Genomic DNA, 19,579 nt, shown 5'->3' with positions numbered 1-19,579 from the left:
CTCTCTCTCTCTCTCTCTCTCTCTCTCTCTCTCTCTCTCTCGATGAGTAAGTAATGTGTTTCCTCCCAGGTTGGTTTGTGTGTGCTCACTGAGCTCACCTCTAGTTGTGTGGGGAAGTTGAAGTGCTCGATGTTGGTTTTTAAAATACCAACATTTAACAAGGTCAGTCTCCCAGCAGCCATGCCTATGCTAATATGGCTGAGTGGACTGTCAGTCACGGGGGAGAGTCACTTCATTAGATAGAGGGTGAGGCTGATTAATCGGTATGAACTTTGTCGGGTGTGAGGGGGCCATGTCTGAGGGGCAGAAGGAGGTGTGTACCTGGGTATTACTTTGTCATACCTGAGTCAAGCAGAGGAGGATGGAGCCCTTTGCTCTGTGTTGATACTGGTTGCTGTGTGTGTAGTTGTGTTTGTGTGCATACGTGTGTGCAGCCCCTTACCAAAAGTAGATAACCTACCTGTTCTGAAAGCCCTGCTATTCAGAGTATTCTCATAAAGCCCTGCTATTTAGAGTATTCTCATAAAGCCATGCTATTCAGAGTATTCTCATAAAGCCGTGCTATTCAGAGTATTCTCATAATGCCCTGCTATTCAGAGTATTCTCATAAAGCTGTGCTATTCAGAGTATTCTCATAATGCCCTGCTATTCAGAGTATTCTCATAATGCCCTGCTATTCAGAGTATTCTCATAAAGCTGTGCTATTCAGAGTATTCTCATAATGCCCTACTATTCAGAGTATTCTCATAAAGCCCTGCTATTCAGAGTATTCTCATAAAGCTCTGCTATTCAGAGTATTCTCATAAAGCCCTGCTATTCAGAGTATTCTCATAAAGCCCTGCTATTCAGAGTATTCTCATAAAGCTCTGCTATTCAGAGTATTCTCATAAAGCCCTGCTATTCAGAGTATTCTCATAAAGCCCTGCTATTCAGAGTATTCTCATAAAGCCCTGCTATTCAGAGTATTCTCATAAAGCCCTGCTATTCAGAGTAGTCTCATAAAGCCCTGCTATTCAGAGTATTCTCATAAAGCCCTGCTATTCAGAGTATTCTCATAAAGCTCTGCCACACTTTGGGGCTGCATTGTTCACTTGGGTAACTTCTCTCACATAAAAAACTCCATCTTGAATCCTTGGTCTGGTTATCTTGTCATCTAAAACTGGGCAGCTTTATAGGCCTGGGTAGCTGGGCAGATTAAACCTTCATTCAATTAATTACGCTCTTTCTTTCTTGCACTCTCTCTCCCTTTCTCTCTTTCTCACTCATTCGCTCTTTCTTGTTTTTCCTCTCTCGTCTGTGTTTCTCTGAAAGCAATATTCTTGAGTATTGTGTTTATCAGGTGCAATATAGGGCTCAACACACACCTCGCCACGAGAGACACCACAGCACTGCATAAAGAGAGACCTAAGACGACAACATAGCATGACGATAACTGTATTCATGTAGGTCTTTTCAAAGTGCCCTCCTTCACTCCCAGGACTTTGGGGTTGAACTTTTGAACTGAATGCAGTAGCGTGTTGACGGGATAGAGTGCTCTTAGTGTGCAAGGATAGAATGAATGTAGAATAAATATATCTCTCAAAGGGCTATTAAATGAAGAAAGTCGAACTCTTCCTCTCCGAGTCGGGTTGATGAGCGTGTGTACATGTCTGCGACCTGCGCGTATGTGTGTGTGTGTGTGTGTGTGTGTGTTAAAAGGGCAGTGATGACGTGTGCAGCTTGGGAAATGTACACCTCCTGGGTGTGTATCTGTAGGGGCATGTTGTTCTACCAGGGTTAACCGGAATGCCCTGCCTGCAGCGGTTGGGTGTTTTGGTGGAGCAGGTTAGGTCACGTCGCATTGACTATTCAGCCATATTCACCTAGCGAACAGCCTAACAGCCTGCCTGGCTGACATGCCCGACTGTGCAATCAGTGTATGAGCCTCACAACACTCAACACAGTGCACTAATCAACAAGGTTATTCCAGACCAAAATCATCAGCGTACACAAACACTTAACACACAAACACTTGTCTTTAGCAATACCCACCACAACACACTGGCTCATAACTGAAAACAAGTTATTTTCATCCCGAGCAACAATGACCCTTTCATAAACAACTCAATACCATCATCTCATCTGCATGGACCATCCTAAATTCAATGAGAGGCCTGCCTTAAAGAGGTGAGGGGTTTATAAATCTCCTTCATAGTTAATCACATCACAGAGTCTCTCATCCGTCCAGTAATGATGTGCATAAACCCTGGATGGCTGACAGGGGGCGCTGTATTGAAGCCGCCGTGCAGCCATCTTGGTTCTCCTTCATTGTTTTTTTTGTGACAAGTATATTCTATTACAGACACCTTAATTAATTATTTTAAATTAAGTTCAACTTTTTTTTACTAATATTACTGTCCCCACCTCAACAAAGAAATACAAAAATACACTTGATTTTGTCCTTGAAACATTTTATTGAAATACTGTAGAATGCCCTTACTGGGGAGTACCAATATGGCGGCCGGTGGCTTCAAATCTTCTAATTGGCCAATACGTAGCATTAGCAATCCAGGGTTTCTATATACTGTACATCATTGGTCACACCACTGATGAGGGTTCTTCACGCACAAACCCTCTTTCTTTATTCTAACAACCCAGACAGACACAACTCACAGATACCTAACTAGCACAAAGACCTAATACACAGTACCACTCAATTTACAACCCCATCCACTTTGTTGTCAATATGTCATAACTCACAAGGAAAAAGCAACAGGACTGGGAACAGGCTTTTAATCGCCAGCCGCTAACTAGTGATGTATGTGTACTATGCTTTGACTGGCCCTGTTCCTCTGGGTTCCTGTGTGTTCTCCAGGCGACGTACCGTCCGTTCCTCAGACAGGTTCTGGAGGAGATCTTCCACCCAGACAGACCTGAGTGTCCCGACATAGAACACATGTCTGGAGGCCTCACCGACCTGCTCAAGACTGGCTTCAGTATGTTTATGAAGGTGAGAGACTGAACCAACACACATATACACACACACACACACACACGTGAGAGGTCTAGTTATGAAAGGGTCATATTTGGCTGAGATGTGTTGGATATGGAGATTGGGCCAGAGGTTTATGTAGATTTGGCACAGGGGATATGGAGATTTGGGCTTGTGGGTAAGGTATATACACTACAGACTCCTTTCCGCCAGCAGTCTGACTTCCCCACATCTGGTATTAGTTAGACTGGTGACTGGCCTGCATAGAGAATTAGACTGGTTGTGTAACATGGCCTGGTTTCACAGAAATGAAGACCCAAACAGACAGGCAACAAGAAGGTCGATACCATCAAAGTAACTTTCTCTGAACCATACAATCTCTATAGTCATCCTATACACACCCTCCATCCAGTAAAACATGAATATAAAACTCACCGACCATGCCATAAAACTACTTTTCTATAAGACCTCTGTACCGTTACAGTATAAGCTTTAACCATAAAACACATGCAGTGTACACCCTCTAGTCTGGAGAGAACATAATGTGCTTTCACTGTGTGCATGTGTAGATGTACTCTAGGTGAAGGTGGGTATGTGCTGCGTGTTTGAGCGCAGAGTTTTCCTGATGTCTTGTTTAGACAGACTGTGAGTCGTACAGACTCCCTGGCTCCTTCTCAGCCCCCCGCCGCTGTAAACCTCATGCCACTCTGATTCAGTCTGCCGGAGACAATGTCTGTCAGCAGCACGCTTTTAACTCACACAAACAGGGAGTATGTGTTAATGTTTTTGAGTGAGTGTATGGAGAAGTGTTATCTTTTGTCTTCACAGTAGTTTGTGTGGCTGGCTTCAGCAGCCGCACTTTAAATCATGTACAACTTATTTCTGACTTTTTATCAACTTACTTTTCCACTCAACAAAAAAAAACTGCCGTTTTGACCACTTTCCCCAACAGCTTGGACAAAAACGTGGAGGAGAAATCTTAGTCTGTTTCCCTGCTACTCAAATCTGACATCAGGACAGAAATAACTTCGACCAATCAAGACGTGCAGCTGTTTTAGTAACCGCATCTACCTTTCCTCTCAACTTTTTGAAGCAACTACCATTTCCCCACTTTCCCAACAACTTGGACAAAAACATAGGACATATGAAGTCTTAGTCAACTTCTCTGCTTTTCAAATCTGAAATCAGAACAGAGGATCTGAACCAATCAAGAAGTACAGCTGTTTTAGTAACCGCATCCACTACTTTCATTAAGCTTAATTCCCGCTGTTGAATGAACTGCCATGGAACCTCCCGAAATGTCTCAATTTAAAACAGGTTGTTTGGATCCTGGATACTGATTGGACAAGCAGCATTCCAAGCCATGCTGTATTCACAGACACAGGCCTGCTAACAGTTCCACCTGCATTATCGCTGCGCCTCTATAAGAATATCATAATTTTTACACTGCTGTCTGAATCATCTGTTGTATTTCTCTCAACTCGCACACATTTCCCCTTCCAGCCTGGCATTTAGTTTGGTGCAGCGGAGGTTAATATAAGCCTAGGTGTCTGCCTCTCCGACCTCGGAAACAATGTACTGTACCATAGAGAACAAACGGTGTCCAGACGAGACATCAACTTTTTCTGAGCCAGGTGAAATCACGCATCAATGTCATTATTATGGATATATTCAAGTCAATGACAATAGAAAAAAAAGTTAAAACAAATGAAAATGTAGCTAATTTAATGTCATTAAAGGTGCAATATTTGACGTGACTGAGTTAGCTGAAGTTGGCAACATCAGCACCACGTGTGTAATTTCGTAGTTTTGATGTCTTCACTATTATTCTACAATGTAGAAAATAGTAAACAAATAAAGAAAAACCCTTAAGTGAGTAGGTGTGTCCAAACCTTTGACTTGTACTGGATATGTGACCAATAAAATGTGATTTGATTTAAATTTAATCGAGCATCTGACCAATTGCGCAAGACTTTAGTTCTGGTTTAACCAAGATTACTTATTGCTTAATTATAGCACTGTGGGAGCACATTCTAAGAATGAGACAATTAGTAAACAATGTGACTTTTGACACAAATCAGCTACTTTGACCACTTTCCCAACAAGTTAGACAAAAACGTAGAGGGTATGAAATCTTAGTCTACTTCTCTGCTATTCAAATCTGAAATCAGGGAGAAAATGGGGTATACCACCCTGGTCCATACCACCCTGAACAGGCCTGATCTCGGTAGCTAAGCAGTGTCGGGCCTGGTTAGTACTTGGATGGAGGTCCACCTGGTAATATCAAGTGCTGTAAGCTAAAAGAATATATAGATATTTAAAAATATATATAATCTGAAATCAGAACAGAAATATCTTCTACCAATCGAAGATAGTACAAAATGTAAAGCATGACTGGTTCGCTTAACTAAAACAAACAGGGCCCGACTCCAATTATTTGTGTATATTTGTTTTGGGGGGTTTTGTAACTCAGTCAGGGTCTCAACTTACAATTGAGAGTTAGAATAGTAGAATACACGAGGTGCAAATTTGGTTGTGCATCAGCAGTTTTTCTCATGAACAGTGAATGTATCAGTATTCACTCAATTAACCATGTGAGCTAACTATTTTTTGATTTGTATGTTAGTCGAGCCAGTTATCTAAACTTTTAAGTAATCATGGCTGAATACCGATGGGCACGTGCCCAGGGGCCCTGACCTCCAGTGGGCCCCCATTGATGAATTTTGTCACTCTCACCTCAGATATCATTAACATGTGTAGAATTGTAGAAATGAGCTTTAAAACTGCAAAAACATCTCTGCCCCATGGCAAAATGAGTAGAATTTCATGAAATGTGGCAGGGTACACACATACCCAGGTACACACCCCCTTGGGGGGGGCAACCAAATCCCGCTTAGGACCCCCAAAAAGGCTAGAACCAGCACTGAAAACAATCTTCTTCAACTACCATGAAAATACTTAATATTATGTTCGCTTCGCTTTCCTTCTCTTCTCTTCTCTTCCCTTTCTCTTCATAACCCCCCTCTCACTTATACACATGTATCCAACACTTGGTTGTTGCTAGAGTACAGTGGGTGTGTGTTACCTGATGGAGGGCAGGTGTTTATACCTCTTTAATGATGCACATGTAGATGCTGTGTTTTTGTCTGCTGTTCTGTGTGTACTGGTATAGCTAATACACAAATGCATGCACCCGCATACAAAGACTCATACAAAATGAACACAAAGACCCATACCCATCTGACCTACAACATTGCACACACATGTTCAGTCTCACATCCACACAAATATTTAAACGTAAACACACACACTCATATATACACGCTACCTACTCTGAGACACATGCTGAGCCAGCCCAGGCAAACAGCCCTGATGCACATGTCAGGCCATGCAGGACCAGTCCCGCCCCCCTGCAGCTTTGATTGTACGGTTATTATTCGAAGACTGCAGATGTGACCTTGACGCCGCTTCCCAGCCAATAGAGCACAGCCATTATCCATAGGCCAACCAATCACACACAGCACGCTCACCAGACCCTCTGACTCACACTCATGTACAAATCCGTGTATGTCTGGAATGAGTGTTGTTTAAAGCCTTCGACTCAATAGTGCATTCTGACCACTGTGTTGGGCAGTGACTCAGACCAGAGAGAGGAGAGACTGAAGGACAGAAGGGGAGGCCCACTGGGCACATACATCGGTTTAATGTCTCGTTTTGATTTACATTTGGTTGAGTTGTCAACTATTGTGAATGAAATCAACACAAAATTGCCATGTCATTTGATCTAGGTAAAACGTTAGGTAAAGAAAAGACAAAATGCCCTCCTTACGTTGGTAGCTTTTAGCAAATCCCATGAGTTTTCCACTTTGACTCAGTCATCACATAGAAATTACGTGGGGAAAACGTTGATTCAACCAGTTTTTGCCCAGGGGGTAGTGACATATAGAGAAACAGAGAGAGGAAGAGAGAGAGTGAGTCAGTTTATGCTGAACTGTAATCTGGCTCCACAGATCAGAGTTTGTCTTCAGAGTTTCTGCTCACCAACCATAACATAACCTTCAATTATGTTATGGTTAGCTTGTTCCGTTCAAATTACATGAGCTAATTCTGTCGTGTTCTTTTTATCCCAATCCCTAACCCCGCTCTAGGTGAGCCGGCCACACCCCAGCGACCACGGCCTGCTTTTTCTCTTCCTGGTGGGAGGAGTCACTCCCTCTGAGCTCCGCCTGATCCGCGAGGTAGTCTCCGCCCACAAGCCGGGCACACAGGTGAGAGACCCCGGCCTGCTGCTCTTAACTTATCTGGGAGAGCTTGTGTCGAACAAACAACACAGAGAGAGAGAGGGGTTGGAGAGAGGGGGGAGGGATTGGAGAGAGGGAGGGAGGGATTGGAGAGAGGGGGGGAGGGATTGGAGAGAGGGAGGGAGGGATTGGAGAGAGGGAGGGAGGGATTGGAGAGAGAGAGGGAGGGGTTGGAGAGAGGGGGGAGGGATTGGAGAGAGGGAGGGAGGGATTGGAGAGAGGGGGGGGGGATTGGAGAGAGAGAGGGAGGGGTTGGAGAGAGGGGGAGGGATTGGAGAGAGGGAGAGAGGGATTGGAGAGAGAGAGGGAGGGGTTGGAGAGAGGGAGGGAGGGATTGGAGAGAGGGAGGGAGGGATTGGAGAGAGGGGGGGAGGGATTGGAGAGAAGGAGGGAGGGATTGGAGAGAGAGAGGGAGGGGTTGGAGAGAGGGGGGGATTGGAGAGAGGGAGGGAGGGATTGGAGAGAGGGAGGGAGGGATTGGAGAGAGAGAGGGAGGGGTTGGAGAGAGGGGGGAGGGATTGGAGAGAGGGAGGGAGGGATTGGAGAGAGGGAGGGAGGGATTGGAGAGAGGGAGGGAGGGATTGGAGAGAGAGAGGGAGGGGTTGGAGAGAGGGGGGGATTGGAGAGAGGGAGGGAGGGATTGGAGAGAGGGATGGAGGGATTGGAGAGAGAGAGGGAGGGGTTGGAGAGAGGGGGGAGGGATTGGAGAGAGGGAGGGAGGGATTGGAGAGAGAGAGGGAGGGGTTGGAGAGAGGGGGGAGGGATTGGAGAGAGGGAGGGAGGGATTGGAGAGAGAGAGGGAGGGATTGGAGAGAGAGAGGGAGGGGTTGGAGAGAGGGGGGGATTGGAGAGAGGGAGGGAGGGATTGGAGAGAGAGAGGGAGGGATTGGAGAGAGAGAGGGAGGGGTTGGAGAGAGGGAGGGAGGGATTGGAGAGAGGGAGGGAGGGGTTGGAGAGAGAGGGAGGGGTTGGAGAGAGGGGGGAGGGATTGGAGAGAGGGAGGGAGGGATTGGAGAGAGGGGGGAGGGATTGGAGAGAGGGGGGGAGGGATTGGAGAGAGGGAGGGAGGGATTGGAGAGAGAGAGGGAGGGGTTGGAGAGAGAGAGGGAGGGATTGGAGAGAGGGAGGGAGGGATTGGAGAGAGGGAGGGGGGATTGGAGAGAGGGAGGGGGGATTGGAGAGAGGGGGGAGGGATTGGAGAGAGGGAGGGAGGGATTGGAGAGAGGGAGGGAGGGGTTGGAGAGAGAGAGGGAGGGATTGGAGAGAGGGAGGGAGGGGTTGGAGAGAGGGGGGAGGGATTGGAGAGAGAGAGGGAGGGATTGGAGAGAGAGAGGGAGGGAGGGATTGGAGAGGGAGAGGGAGGGAGGGATTGGAGAGAGGGAGGGAGGGATTGGAGAGAGAGAGGGAGGGGTTGGAGAGAGGGAGGGAGGGATTGGAGAGAGGGGGGGAGGGATTGGAGAGAGGGGGGGAGGGATTGGAGAGAGAGAGGGAGGGATTGGAGAGAGGGAGGGAGGGATTGGAGAGAGGGAGGGAGGGATTGGAGAGAGGGGGGGAGGGATTGGAGAGAGGGGGGGAGGGATTGGAGAGAGGGGGGAGGGATTGGAGAGAGGGAGGGAGGGATTGGAGAGGGAGGGAGGGATTGGAGAGAGGGAGGGAGGGGTTGGAGAGAGAGAGGGAGGGATTGGAGAGAGGGAGGGAGGGATTGGAGAGAGGGAGGGAGGGATTGGAGAGAGGGAGGGAGGGATTGGAGAGAGAGAGGGAGGGATTGGAGAGAGAGAGGGAGGGGTTGGAGAGAGGGGGAGGGATTGGAGAGAGAGAGGGAGGGATTGGAGAGAGGGAGGGAGGGATTGGAGAGAGAGAGGAAGGGATTGGAGAGAGGGGGGAGGGATTGGAGAGAGGGGGGAGGGATTGGAGAGAGGGAGGGAGGGATTGGAGATAGGGGGGAGGGATTGGAGAGAGGGAGGGAGGGATTGGAGAGAGGGAGGGAGGGATTGGAGAGAGGGAGGGAAGGATTGGAGAGAGGGGGGAGGGATTGGAGAGAGAGAGGGAGGGATTGGAGAGAGAGAGGGAGGGGTTGGAGAGAGGGAGGGAGGGATTGGAGAGAGGGAGGGAGGGATTGGAGAGAGGGGGGAGGGGTTGGAGAGAGAGAGGGAGGGATTGGAGAGAGGGAGGGAAGGATTGGAGAGAGGGAGGGAGGGATTGGAGAGAGGGAGGGAGGGATTGGAGAGAGGGGGGAGGGATTGGAGAGAGGGATTGGAGAGAGGGGGGGAGGGATTGGAGAGAGAGAGGAAGGGATTGGAGAGAGAGAGGAAGGGATGGGAGAGCGGGAGGGAGGGATTGGAGAGAGAGAGGGAGGGATTGGAGAGAGGGAGGAAGGGATTGGAGAGAGAGAGGAAGGGATTGGAGGGAGGGATTGGAGAGAGGGAGGGAGGGATTGGAGAGAGGGGGGAGGGATTGGAGAGAGGGAGGGAGGGATTGGAGAGAGAGAGGAAGGGATTGGAGAGATGGAGGGAGGGATTGGAGAGAGAGAGGGAGGGGTTGGAGAGAGAGAGGGAGGGATTGAGAGAGGGAGGGAGGGATTGGAGAGAGGGAGGGAGGGATTGGAGAGAGGGGGGAGGGATTGGAGAGAGGGGGGGGATTGGAGAGAGGGAGGGAGGGAGGGATTGGAGAGAGGGAGGGATTGGAGAGAGGGAGTGAGGGATTGGAGAGAGGGGGGGAGGGATTGGAGAGAGGGAGTGAGGGATTGGAGAGAGAGAGGAAGGGATTGGAGAGGGTGGGAGGGATTGGAGAGAGGGAGGGAGGGATTGGAGAGAGGGAGGAAGGGATTGGAGAGAGAGAGGAAGGGATTGGAGAGAGAGAGGAAGGGATTTGAGAGAGGGGGGGAGGGATTGGGGAGGGGGGGGGGGAGGGATTGGAGAGAGGGAGGAAGGGATTGGAGAGAGAGAGGAAGGGATTTGAGAGAGGGGGGGAGGGATTGGAGAGAGGGGGGAGGGGGGAGGGATTGGAGAGAGGGAGGGAGGGATTGGAGAGAGGGAGTGAGGGATTGAAGAGAGGGGGGAGGGATTGGAGAGAGGGAGGGAGGGAGGGAGGGATTGGAGAGAGGGAGTGAGGGATTGGAGAGAGGGGGGGAGGGATTGGAGAGAGGGAGTGAGGGATTGGAGAGAGGGGGGAGGGATTGGAGAGAGGGAGTGAGGGATTGGAGAGAGGGATTGGAGAGAGGGGGGGAGGGATTGGAGAGAGGGAGTGAGGGATTGGAGAGAGGGGGGGATGAATTGGAGAGAGGGAGGGAGGGATTGGAGAGAGGGAGGGAGGGATTGGAGAGGGAGGGAGGGATTGGAGAGAGGGAGGGAGGGGTTGGAGAGAGAGAGGGAGGGATTGGAGAGAGGGAGGGAGGGATTGGAGAGAGAGAGGGAGGGGTTGGAGAGAGGGGGAGGGATTGGAGAGAGAGAGGGAGGGATTGGAGAGAGAGAGGGAGGGATTGGAGAGAGGGAGGGAGGGATTGGAGAGAGAGAGGAAGGGATTGGAGAGAGGGGGGAGGGATTGGAGAGAGGGGGGAGGGATTGGAGAGAGGGAGGGAGGGATTGGAGATAGGGGGGAGGGATTGGAGAGAGGGAGGGAGGGATTGGAGAGAGAGAGGAAGGGATTGGAGAGAGGGAGGGAGGGATTGGAGAGAGAGAGGGAGGGGTTGGAGAGAGGGGGAGGGATTGGAGAGAGAGAGGGAGGGATTGGAGAGAGAGAGGGAGGGATTGGAGAGAGGGAGGGAGGGATTGGAGAGAGAGAGGAAGGGATTGGAGAGAGGGGGGAGGGATTGGAGAGAGGGGGGAGGGATTGGAGAGAGGGAGGGAGGGATTGGAGATAGGGGGGAGGGATTGGAGAGAGGGAGGGAGGGATTGGAGAGAGAGAGGAAGGGATTGGAGAGAGGGAGGGAGGGATTGGAGAGAGGGGGGAGGGATTGGAGAGAGAGAGGGAGGGGTTGGAGAGAGAGAGGGAGGGGTTGGAGAGAGAGAGGGAGGGATTGGAGAGAGGGAGGGAGGGATTGGAGAGAGGGGGGAGGGGTTGGAGAGAGAGAGGGAGGGATTGGAGAGAGGGAGGGAGGGATTGGAGAGAGGGAGGGAGGGATTGGAGAGAGGGGGGAGGGATTGGAGAGAGGGATTGGAGAGAGGGGGGGAGGGATTGGAGAGAGAGAGGAAGGGATTGGAGAGAGAGAGGAAGGGATGGGAGAGCGGGAGGGAGGGATTGGAGAGAGAGAGGGAGGGATTGGAGAGAGGGAGGAAGGGATTGGAGAGAGAGAGGAAGGGATTGGAGGGAGGGATTGGAGAGAGGGAGGGAGGGATTGGAGAGAGGGGGAGGGATTGGAGAGAGGGAGGGAGGGATTGGAGAGAGAGAGGAAGGGATTGGAGAGATGGAGGGAGGGATTGGAGAGAGAGAGGGAGGGGTTGGAGAGAGAGAGGGAGGGATTGAGAGAGGGAGGGAGGGATTGGAGAGAGGGAGGGAGGGATTGGAGAGAGGGGGGAGGGATTGGATAGAGGGGGGGGATTGGAGAGAGGGAGGGAGGGAGGGATTGGAGAGAGGGAGGGATTGGAGAGAGGGAGTGAGGGATTGGAGAGAGGGGGGGAGGGATTGGAGAGAGGGAGTGAGGGATTGGAGAGAGAGAGGAAGGGATTGGAGAGGGTGGGAGGGATTGGAGAGAGGGAGGGAGGGATTGGAGAGAGGGAGGAAGGGATTGGAGAGAGAGAGGAAGGGATTGGAGAGAGAGAGGAAGGGATTTGAGAGAGGGGGGGAGGGATTGGAGAGAGGGAGGGGGAGGGATTGGAGAGAGGGAGGAAGGGATTGGAGAGAGGGAGGAAGGGATTGGAGAGAGAGAGGAAGGGATTTGAGAGAGGGGGGGAGGGATTGGAGAGAGGGGGAGGGGGGAGGGATTGGAGAGAGGGAGGGAGGGATTGGAGAGAGGGAGTGAGGGATTGAAGAGAGGGGGGAGGGATTGGAGAGAGGGAGGGAGGGAGGGAGGGATTGGAGAGAGGGAGTGAGGGATTGGAGAGAGGGGGGGAGGGATTGGAGAGAGGGAGTGAGGGATTGGAGAGAGGGGGGAGGGATTGGAGAGAGGGAGTGAGGGATTGGAGAGAGGGATTGGAGAGAGGGGGGGAGGGATTGGAGAGAGGGAGTGAGGGATTGGAGAGAGGGAGTGCGGGATTGGAGAGAGGGGGGATGAATTGGAGAGAGGGAGGGAGGGATTGGAGAGAGGGAGTGAGGGATTGGAGAGAGGGGGGATGAATTGGAGAGAGGGAGGGAGGGATTGGAGAGAGGGAGGGAGGGATTGGAGAGAGTGAGCGAGGGATTGGAGAGAGAGAGGGAGGGATTGGAGTGAGGGATTGGAGAGAGGGAGTGAGGGATTGGAGAGAGGGGGGGAGGGATTGGAGAGAGGGAGTGAGGGATTGGAGAGAGGGGGAGGGATTGGAGAGAGGGAGTGAGGGATTGGAGAGAGGGGGGGAGGGATTGGAGAGAGGGAGTGAGGGATTGGAGAGAGGGAGGGAGGGATTGGAGAGAGGGAGGGAGGGATTGGAGAGAGGGAGGGAGGGATTGAAGAGAGGGAGGGAGGGATTGGAGAGAGGGAGTGAGGGATTGGAGAGAGGGGGGATGGATTGGAGAGAGGGAGGGATGGATTGGAGAGAGGGAGGGAGGGATTGGAGAGAGGGAGGGAGGGATTGGAGAGAGGGAGGGAGGGATTGGAGAGAGGGAGTGGGGGATTGGAGAGAGAAAGGGAGGGATTGGAGAGAGAGGGGGAGGGATTGGAGGGAGGGATTGGAGAGAGGGAGTGAGGGATTGAGAGAGGGAGGGAGGGATTGGAGAGAGAGAGGGAGGGATTGGAGAGAGGGAGGGAGGGATTGGAGAGAGGGAGCGAGGGATTGGAGAGAAAGAGGGAGAGGTTGGAGAGAGGGAGGGGAGGGGAGGGGTTGGGGAGAGGGAGGGAGGGAGGGAGGGGTTGGAGGGGGGGGTTGGAGAGAGAGAGGAAGGGATTGGAGAGAGGGAGGGAGGGATTGGAGAGAGGGAGGGAGGGATTGGAGAGAGGGAGCGAGGGATTGGAGAGAGAGAGGGAGAGGTTAGAGAGAGGGAGGGGGGGAGGGGTTGGAGAGAGGGGAGGGGTTGAAGAGAGGGAGGGAGGGATTGGAGAGAGAGAGGGAGGGTGATGTAAATGGATCAAAGGAGAGGAGATGTGAGAGGCCAGGTGCAGACTACGCTGCTGTGGTATTGATGTGTTGTTTAGGCTACAGCTCTCCAGGTTGTGGCTCAGTGTCGTTACATAACACTCTGTGATGGGTTTGTCATCAGAGTCTGAGGGACATATCAAAAGAGGAACCTGAGCAGAAAATGCAGCGAGAAGCAGGGAGGGGGCGACCACAAAAATCTGGGTGCTGAGTTGACGATGTTCCTTCATCTGCCCTGGAAGAAAGTCAAGAGTAGCTAGATATTATATAACCTGACAAACACACACACACACACACACACACACACACACACACACACACACACACACACACACACACACACACACACACACACACACTGACCCATATCCTCAGGTGACAGACAATGGATAGTGCAGCGGTAAAAGGAACTCATGTTATATAGACACGTACAGTAAGTGCCAAGCCATTGTGTGTGTTTGGCTGTTTTGAGTGTGGTAATGCATCTCAACCACATGCTAAACATCAGTGTGTATTGTACATTGTGTGTACATGCTTAGTGAACTGTGTGCCAGTGTAGTGCAGTACAGTCTAATCCGTGGCTAGCTGTGCTAATGAAAGGGATGTATAATGGAGTTCAGAGGGGATGAAAGGCCTGAGCAGCATCAAAGCCTGATGAATAAATGAATACATCTCGAATCAGAACAACAGAAGAGACGCTCGTACTGTACTGTAGGACCCTCATCCTGAAGCCAGCAGCCCACACACAGTCTGACCTCAGCCCACATACTCTGACCCCAACCCATTCAGGCTGCTCCGTCTGTCTGCCTTTAGTAGTGTTCTGATCAAGGCTGGCTTCCAGGAACATAGAGGTCATCTAAGGACTTGGTCATGAAATAACCCAGATTTAAATGAGGTCAGACAATAGTTTTGTTTGGATTAATGATACAGATATCTTTTTTCAAATCCAGTTCAAAATGAATAGCCTGGATTTGCTTAATGTCTAAACTGAGTCATTGGGTCATATACTGAATGTGGACAGAAGGTGCAATAAACGTAATCTCTATGTAAATCCATTTGCATTATTTTAATTGAGAGATTGTTGCGCCTTCCATGTACATTCAGCATCTGCTTATTTTAAGTAGGACGTTTTCTCCAGTTGTCTGAACCAATGGTCTGAACACACAGCAACTGTTGTTTTTCTCCTTTGCTGATGTAGCCACTGGCCAGTCTGACTCTCCCTGTCTGTCTGCGCTTGTTCCCAGGTGCTGGTCCTCTCCACCAGACTGTTGAGACCCACAGACGTCCCCGAGCTGCTCTTCACCACCCAAAGACTGGTGCCAGATATTGGTGTGTGAGCACGGAACAAGGATCACACACACACTCCACCAACACCTACCGCTCTTACGGTGTGGAGAGGAGAAATGAGAGGCTCCAGTGAGATTGTGTGGTTTGGTAATGGAGTCGTGGGTGTGGTGAGCAGAGGTGGAGGTTTATGAATTCGACTACAGGAAAAAACAGATGATCTACTTAGGCTTTTTTCAAAGGCATTCCCAAATGTTTACTTCAGTTGTGTTACGTTAGAGTCCTCTCCCTTCCCTTGTCCTCCCCAAATCACGTTGTAAGGCAACACTTAGGTACTTATGGATTCTCTTATTCCAAACTGTACAGAATGTAAACGTGATCCAATCTGGTGTAATCTGGTCTCGAAGCTCAACTCCAAACAGACAGATGACATTCAAATCAAGTTACTTCAATACATGTTTTGTTTTACATTCCATCTGAATATGTTTAATAAATCTTGTATATTTGTGAAACTCATCCATGTGAAATGGAAAGTTCTTGAATGCTAGTTGGTTAGTGTATGTGTGTGTTGTAGGGTTGTTCTGGCTGTGGCACTAACTGAAGTGCGAACAGTCCTATAGTATGTGTGAGCTCATTAGAGGTGAGAGTGTGAAGTAACGTGAGGCGTCCTGGTGTTGATGGTGTGTCAACAACCAGCCGTTCAGTATGCAGAGAGGAGAGCAGCGAGAATTAGAGCCATGTCTGTATGCACATTACAACCCTGACCTGACACCACAAACATACATCACCCCCTCTGTGACATCACAATAATACTGTTGTGTGGTGGCTGTGATATTTGTTGCCCTGACAATGACATGATCAGTCATGTTGTAATCCTGACGTTCACACAACCACCTCAATGCTGTCCTGTCAGTCACACTGCCCACCTTCCTGTGACATCATAGTAAGACAATGGTGGTGCTCAGTTGTAGCTGTCATGTTAGAGGACAATTAGGCTACTTTTGAACCTTATATTCATTATCTGCAGCACCAAACCAGTGTACGTGTGTGAAAACAGCTGGTTTCTATTAAAAAATGCTTCTCTGACAGTAGGATTGAAAGTTGTGATTTTCAAAACCTGCAAAAAGTTTAGCCAGAGTGCTCCCCACAAATCGGTGTTTGAAAATCTGTTTAAATGTAATCCGTTAGAAAGAAATATATAGATTTAAAGTTCTACGAAATTTAGAAATGCGCTGTTTTCACTGAGATGGTGTAATTGCCCTTTAAAGATCTGTATCTATGGATGAGTCAAACAGCCGTCACACTGTTTTTTTGTGCATTCTACACCAACTGCTGTGGTAGAATAGAACATGTCATGGATTATACTTTAAAAGCCTTCCTCCCACTTAGATAGTATATGCTAATTCTGTGGAGCCAGTCATTGATCAACCAGTCTTCTCACGAGTTTCAGAATTTTCTGTGGAGTTAAGAGTCTTGAGTCTTAGGCCGGACATGTTATTGTTCAAAAATGGCTTCATTGTAAATAGTGTATGCACACAGACCCTCCCCTATAATCCAAGTCTGTGTGTACCTGGTTCAAACCTGGCCTGTATAAAAGTATGTCCGTGTATTTTACTCAAGAGGTTATAGTCAGAAGACAAGAGTCGTCATGAATTCTATCATTTTATTTTCAGAAGTATAACAAATATAAGTAAGCCATTTGGCTTTCTTAAAGTGCATCACAGAAACCCAACACCCCAGTGTCCAATCTATGCTGCCCCGCAGTGATCCTGCCTTCCTCTCATAGTTCACGACCATGATGTGCAAAATGATGGTTGCCTGCTGTACAAGGAATGCACTGGGGAACTGGAGATAATGACAGACGAGAAATGGAACAGTGGAAACACAGCGCGCTGACTCAAGTGCTTGGCGTGTCTGACAATGAGTGTTCTCTCAGCACTGCCAAGCACAGTGGCAGCCTGAACAAAAAAAAAGTCACAATAACAGCTTTAAAAAAAATTCTGTGCAGTGTCTTTCATGGCTTTTGTTGCCAGGAGAAGATATGAGATAGTGTTCACACGTGGAGTATCTGGGCTTCATTCAGCTCAAGGACAGCTTCCCTCTTTGTCCCTTCTGGTGGGCTGACATACCAACACCTCCCAGCTGCTGTCTCATAGCAGACGTCAGTGAACAGTCTCAGACAGGACAGGAGTGACGGTGGCAAACAGGCTGACACCTGTCCACCCCACTGGTCATTTCCGCTGTCAGAGTGAACATGGGTCAGAGTTGAGCCTCCATTTTGTCTCTGCTGCGCATCGCAAGTCAGGCTGCTCCAGCCATATTGAGAAGTCACAAACAAGGCACAGGAATCTTCTCTGCCCTCTATTCTCCTCACTTAATTTATTTCCAGTAGCCACTCTGGACCACGTTGTGTAGTAGACGAACCCAAGTCCTTCTCACACAGAGGTGACAGTCCTGACTTTAGCCGACAGGGCCTGCTTGAAGCGCCTCTTCAGGTCCTGCATGTTGGGGGACTTGGGCCTGGGGATAAGGGGTGAGCGTCCCTTCTTCTCAGCCACGCCGCTGGAGGTGGTGTGGGAGGACAGAGAGGCTGTGGGCTGCTGTTTGGCCATGTGGCAGCACAGCCTGTGGAAGGCTCCATGTACCTGGCTGTAGTCTTCGCTGGCTGACACCTCGTAGAAGGAGCAGCCCAGCGCTGCCGCCAGCAGGGGGCCCTGCTCGGCATCCACCCGCCTCATATGCAGCAGGTCCGCTTTATTGGCCAGAAGGATGACAGGTGGCACGTTGGCCCCACCCGCTCGGGTCACCAGCTGGTGCAACTGGCCAATCAGATCAAAGCTATGGCGGTCGGTCACAGAGTAGACCAGCACCACAGCATCGGCCCATTGGATAGAGCAGGTCACATGATCAGGGATGCTGAGGCCGTTACCCGTCAGCTGAGGAGACAAGAGGAGGAGATCATGGTTAGAGAACTGTTGCATTGGAACCCATTTGATGAACATTATATAATCCACCCTGGACAGCTATGGGATTTAAATTGAGACCAGATCAAATATTCCCATCATTATGCAACAGGTCTGTTCTACTGAATGGAGTGCTGTAGTCTAGTCAGCCAGTGGGAGTAACTTAACTCCTCTCCTGCCCCTAGCCTACTCTCTCCTGTGGCTGCTGAGTGAGTGAAGGGGAACTAGGTGAGGTTGATTGAGGAGCCAGGAGTGGGGTATCATTTACCCCTGGCTCAGACATCCACTGAATAGAAATGGGAAATTAGATGGCTAGACTACAAGTCTATGTACTTCAGTAATAAAAAACCTGCGGGTTTGGACCAAAGCCCAGACCAGGGAGGGAGGAACTCTACACAGAAATCTCAGAGACTTCTCATAGCCTACTATAGTAATAGAACGACTGTAGATACTGATTGATGGTAGGATTAAATAACGATCTATTCCTAAAACAACCCTATACTGATCAGAAGCTAGCCTAAATGGAAGACTAGCCTAAATAGAAGACTAGCCTAAATGGTGTTGATTTGTAGGCACGCACAAGCAGACGTCTCGAGCGTTCAATTCAAGCTGAGTGAGCCGATTTTGGAAGAGTTTGTGTCGCAAAAGGCAGATGGTGAACTTACATCAACACCCGGCGTGTCCTGGACTTGGATGGCTACTTGCTCTCCTCCGTCCACCTGGACCTCTCTTGAATAAAGGTTTCCTGCGTTTCTCTCGTAGTCGCCGATGAAGCGCCTTGTTAGAAATCTTACTACCAGAGCTGGAAGAGAAGACGACCATAACATTAATCAAATGGTCTATGCATTTATAAATACATTTCTCAAATGCAGTTAACATAAACGAACAGGTTCAAACAGTAAAACAAAAAACTGTAGATAAGTCCAATTGATTTTTCAATGTACCTGTTTTGCCAACTCCGCTGCCCCCGATCACCGCTATTTTGATGTTCCCGTTGGACGGGCACTCTGGGGTCGCAAACTCCGCGATGGTTGACATGTTCTGGATCAGACGCATTTTTACTAAATCCTCGTTCAGTTTTCAAGATGATGCAAAAAATCTATTCAGCTCTGTCAAATTATGTTTCGTAAAATAGTTTGTAAATACCTAAAGTAAGCCCTTATAGCAGCTTCAGAAAACCACTCTCTTGTCCGCGGTTCCTTCCAAACTGGAGCTGACTTTGTGAATACTGCAAGATGTGAAAGCCCGTTGGATTTATAGTGCCAAAGAAATGGTCAATGCTGATTGGCTAGTGGCAACAGCAGGCTCTCTCGGCACCCTGCCTCCTTTCACGTGGATCCGGGAGCCAAACACAAGGAGAAAAAGACTGTAACTACCAATTGGATACCACGAAATTGTGGAGAAAAAGAGGCAAAAAAATAAATAAAAAGAATGCCCCGTGCAACAAACAGGTGGGTCAGTTCTTAACAAAACATAATTTCGTATACAGAATAAGCCTTAATAGCTACTGTAGAGGGACTGGGGCGCTGGGAATTGACCAGATATATGACATTTTATAATACCCAAAACACGTGAAAAAATGGTGAATGAGATTATAGTATAATTATTGATCCTCAATAGAAATCAAACCTATCGAAAAAGTTATTTGGGCCTAAGTATAAGAAAAAAATAAGAATATAATGACCACGTGCACACAGATGCACATTGCACATCTGCAAGGAGAATCTAAAACATCACAGGTAAAGTGTGATCAAACGCACATCCTATAGTGGGGTGCAGGGCCGTAAAAATTTGTTATAAAAGTAATACAGCCCGCACACTCGTAAACTCCACCACGTACCCTTATGAATAAACCCA

The 19,579-nt window shown here is 49.3% G+C and overlaps 2 protein-coding genes across 2 annotated transcripts in view; one reads left to right on the top strand and one right to left on the bottom strand.

Annotated features, from left to right (window-relative positions):
- Positions 1-15,275, top strand: part of LOC120052578 (sec1 family domain-containing protein 2-like) — a 174,269-nt gene extending 158,994 nt beyond the window's left edge. The window contains exons 7-9 of the mRNA XM_038999569.1: positions 2,855-2,989; positions 7,120-7,239; positions 14,720-15,275. Of these exons, the coding sequence (XP_038855497.1) occupies positions 2,855-2,989; positions 7,120-7,239; positions 14,720-14,812 (348 nt within the window). The 3' untranslated portion in view covers positions 14,813-15,275. The remainder of the gene's footprint in view (positions 1-2,854; positions 2,990-7,119; positions 7,240-14,719) is intronic.
- A 1,130-nt stretch (positions 15,276-16,405) lies between these two features.
- Positions 16,406-18,928, bottom strand: LOC120051863 (ras-like protein family member 11B). The gene is made up of 3 exons (XM_038998748.1): positions 18,667-18,928; positions 18,388-18,524; positions 16,406-17,695 (listed from the first exon to the last, which is right to left on the bottom strand). The coding sequence occupies exons 1-3, from the start codon at positions 18,776-18,778 to the stop codon at positions 17,195-17,197; spliced, it is 750 nt and encodes a 249-aa protein (XP_038854676.1). The 5' UTR covers positions 18,779-18,928; the 3' UTR covers positions 16,406-17,194.
- Positions 18,929-19,579: the final 651 nt, after the last annotated feature.

This window comes from Salvelinus namaycush, chromosome 8 (genome assembly GCF_016432855.1).
Source record: "Salvelinus namaycush isolate Seneca chromosome 8, SaNama_1.0, whole genome shotgun sequence".
Lineage (NCBI taxonomy): Eukaryota > Metazoa > Chordata > Actinopteri > Salmoniformes > Salmonidae > Salvelinus > Salvelinus namaycush.
This window is presented reverse-complemented; position numbering and strand designations above follow the sequence as displayed.

Bases quoted from the DNA above. Each gene is read 5' to 3' on its own strand.
- LOC120051863 (XM_038998748.1), bottom strand. From the start codon at position 18,778: ATGCGTCTGATCCAGAACATGTCAACCATCGCGGAGTTTGCGACCCCA. The intron at 18,525-18,666 runs GTACATTGAAAA...CTTCTCTTCCAG, and splicing joins CAGCGGAGTTGGCAAAACAG to CTCTGGTAGTAAGATTTCTA. The intron at 17,696-18,387 runs GTAAGTTCACCA...TTGTCTCCTCAG, and splicing joins AGGACACGCCGGGTGTTGAT to CTGACGGGTAACGGCCTCAG.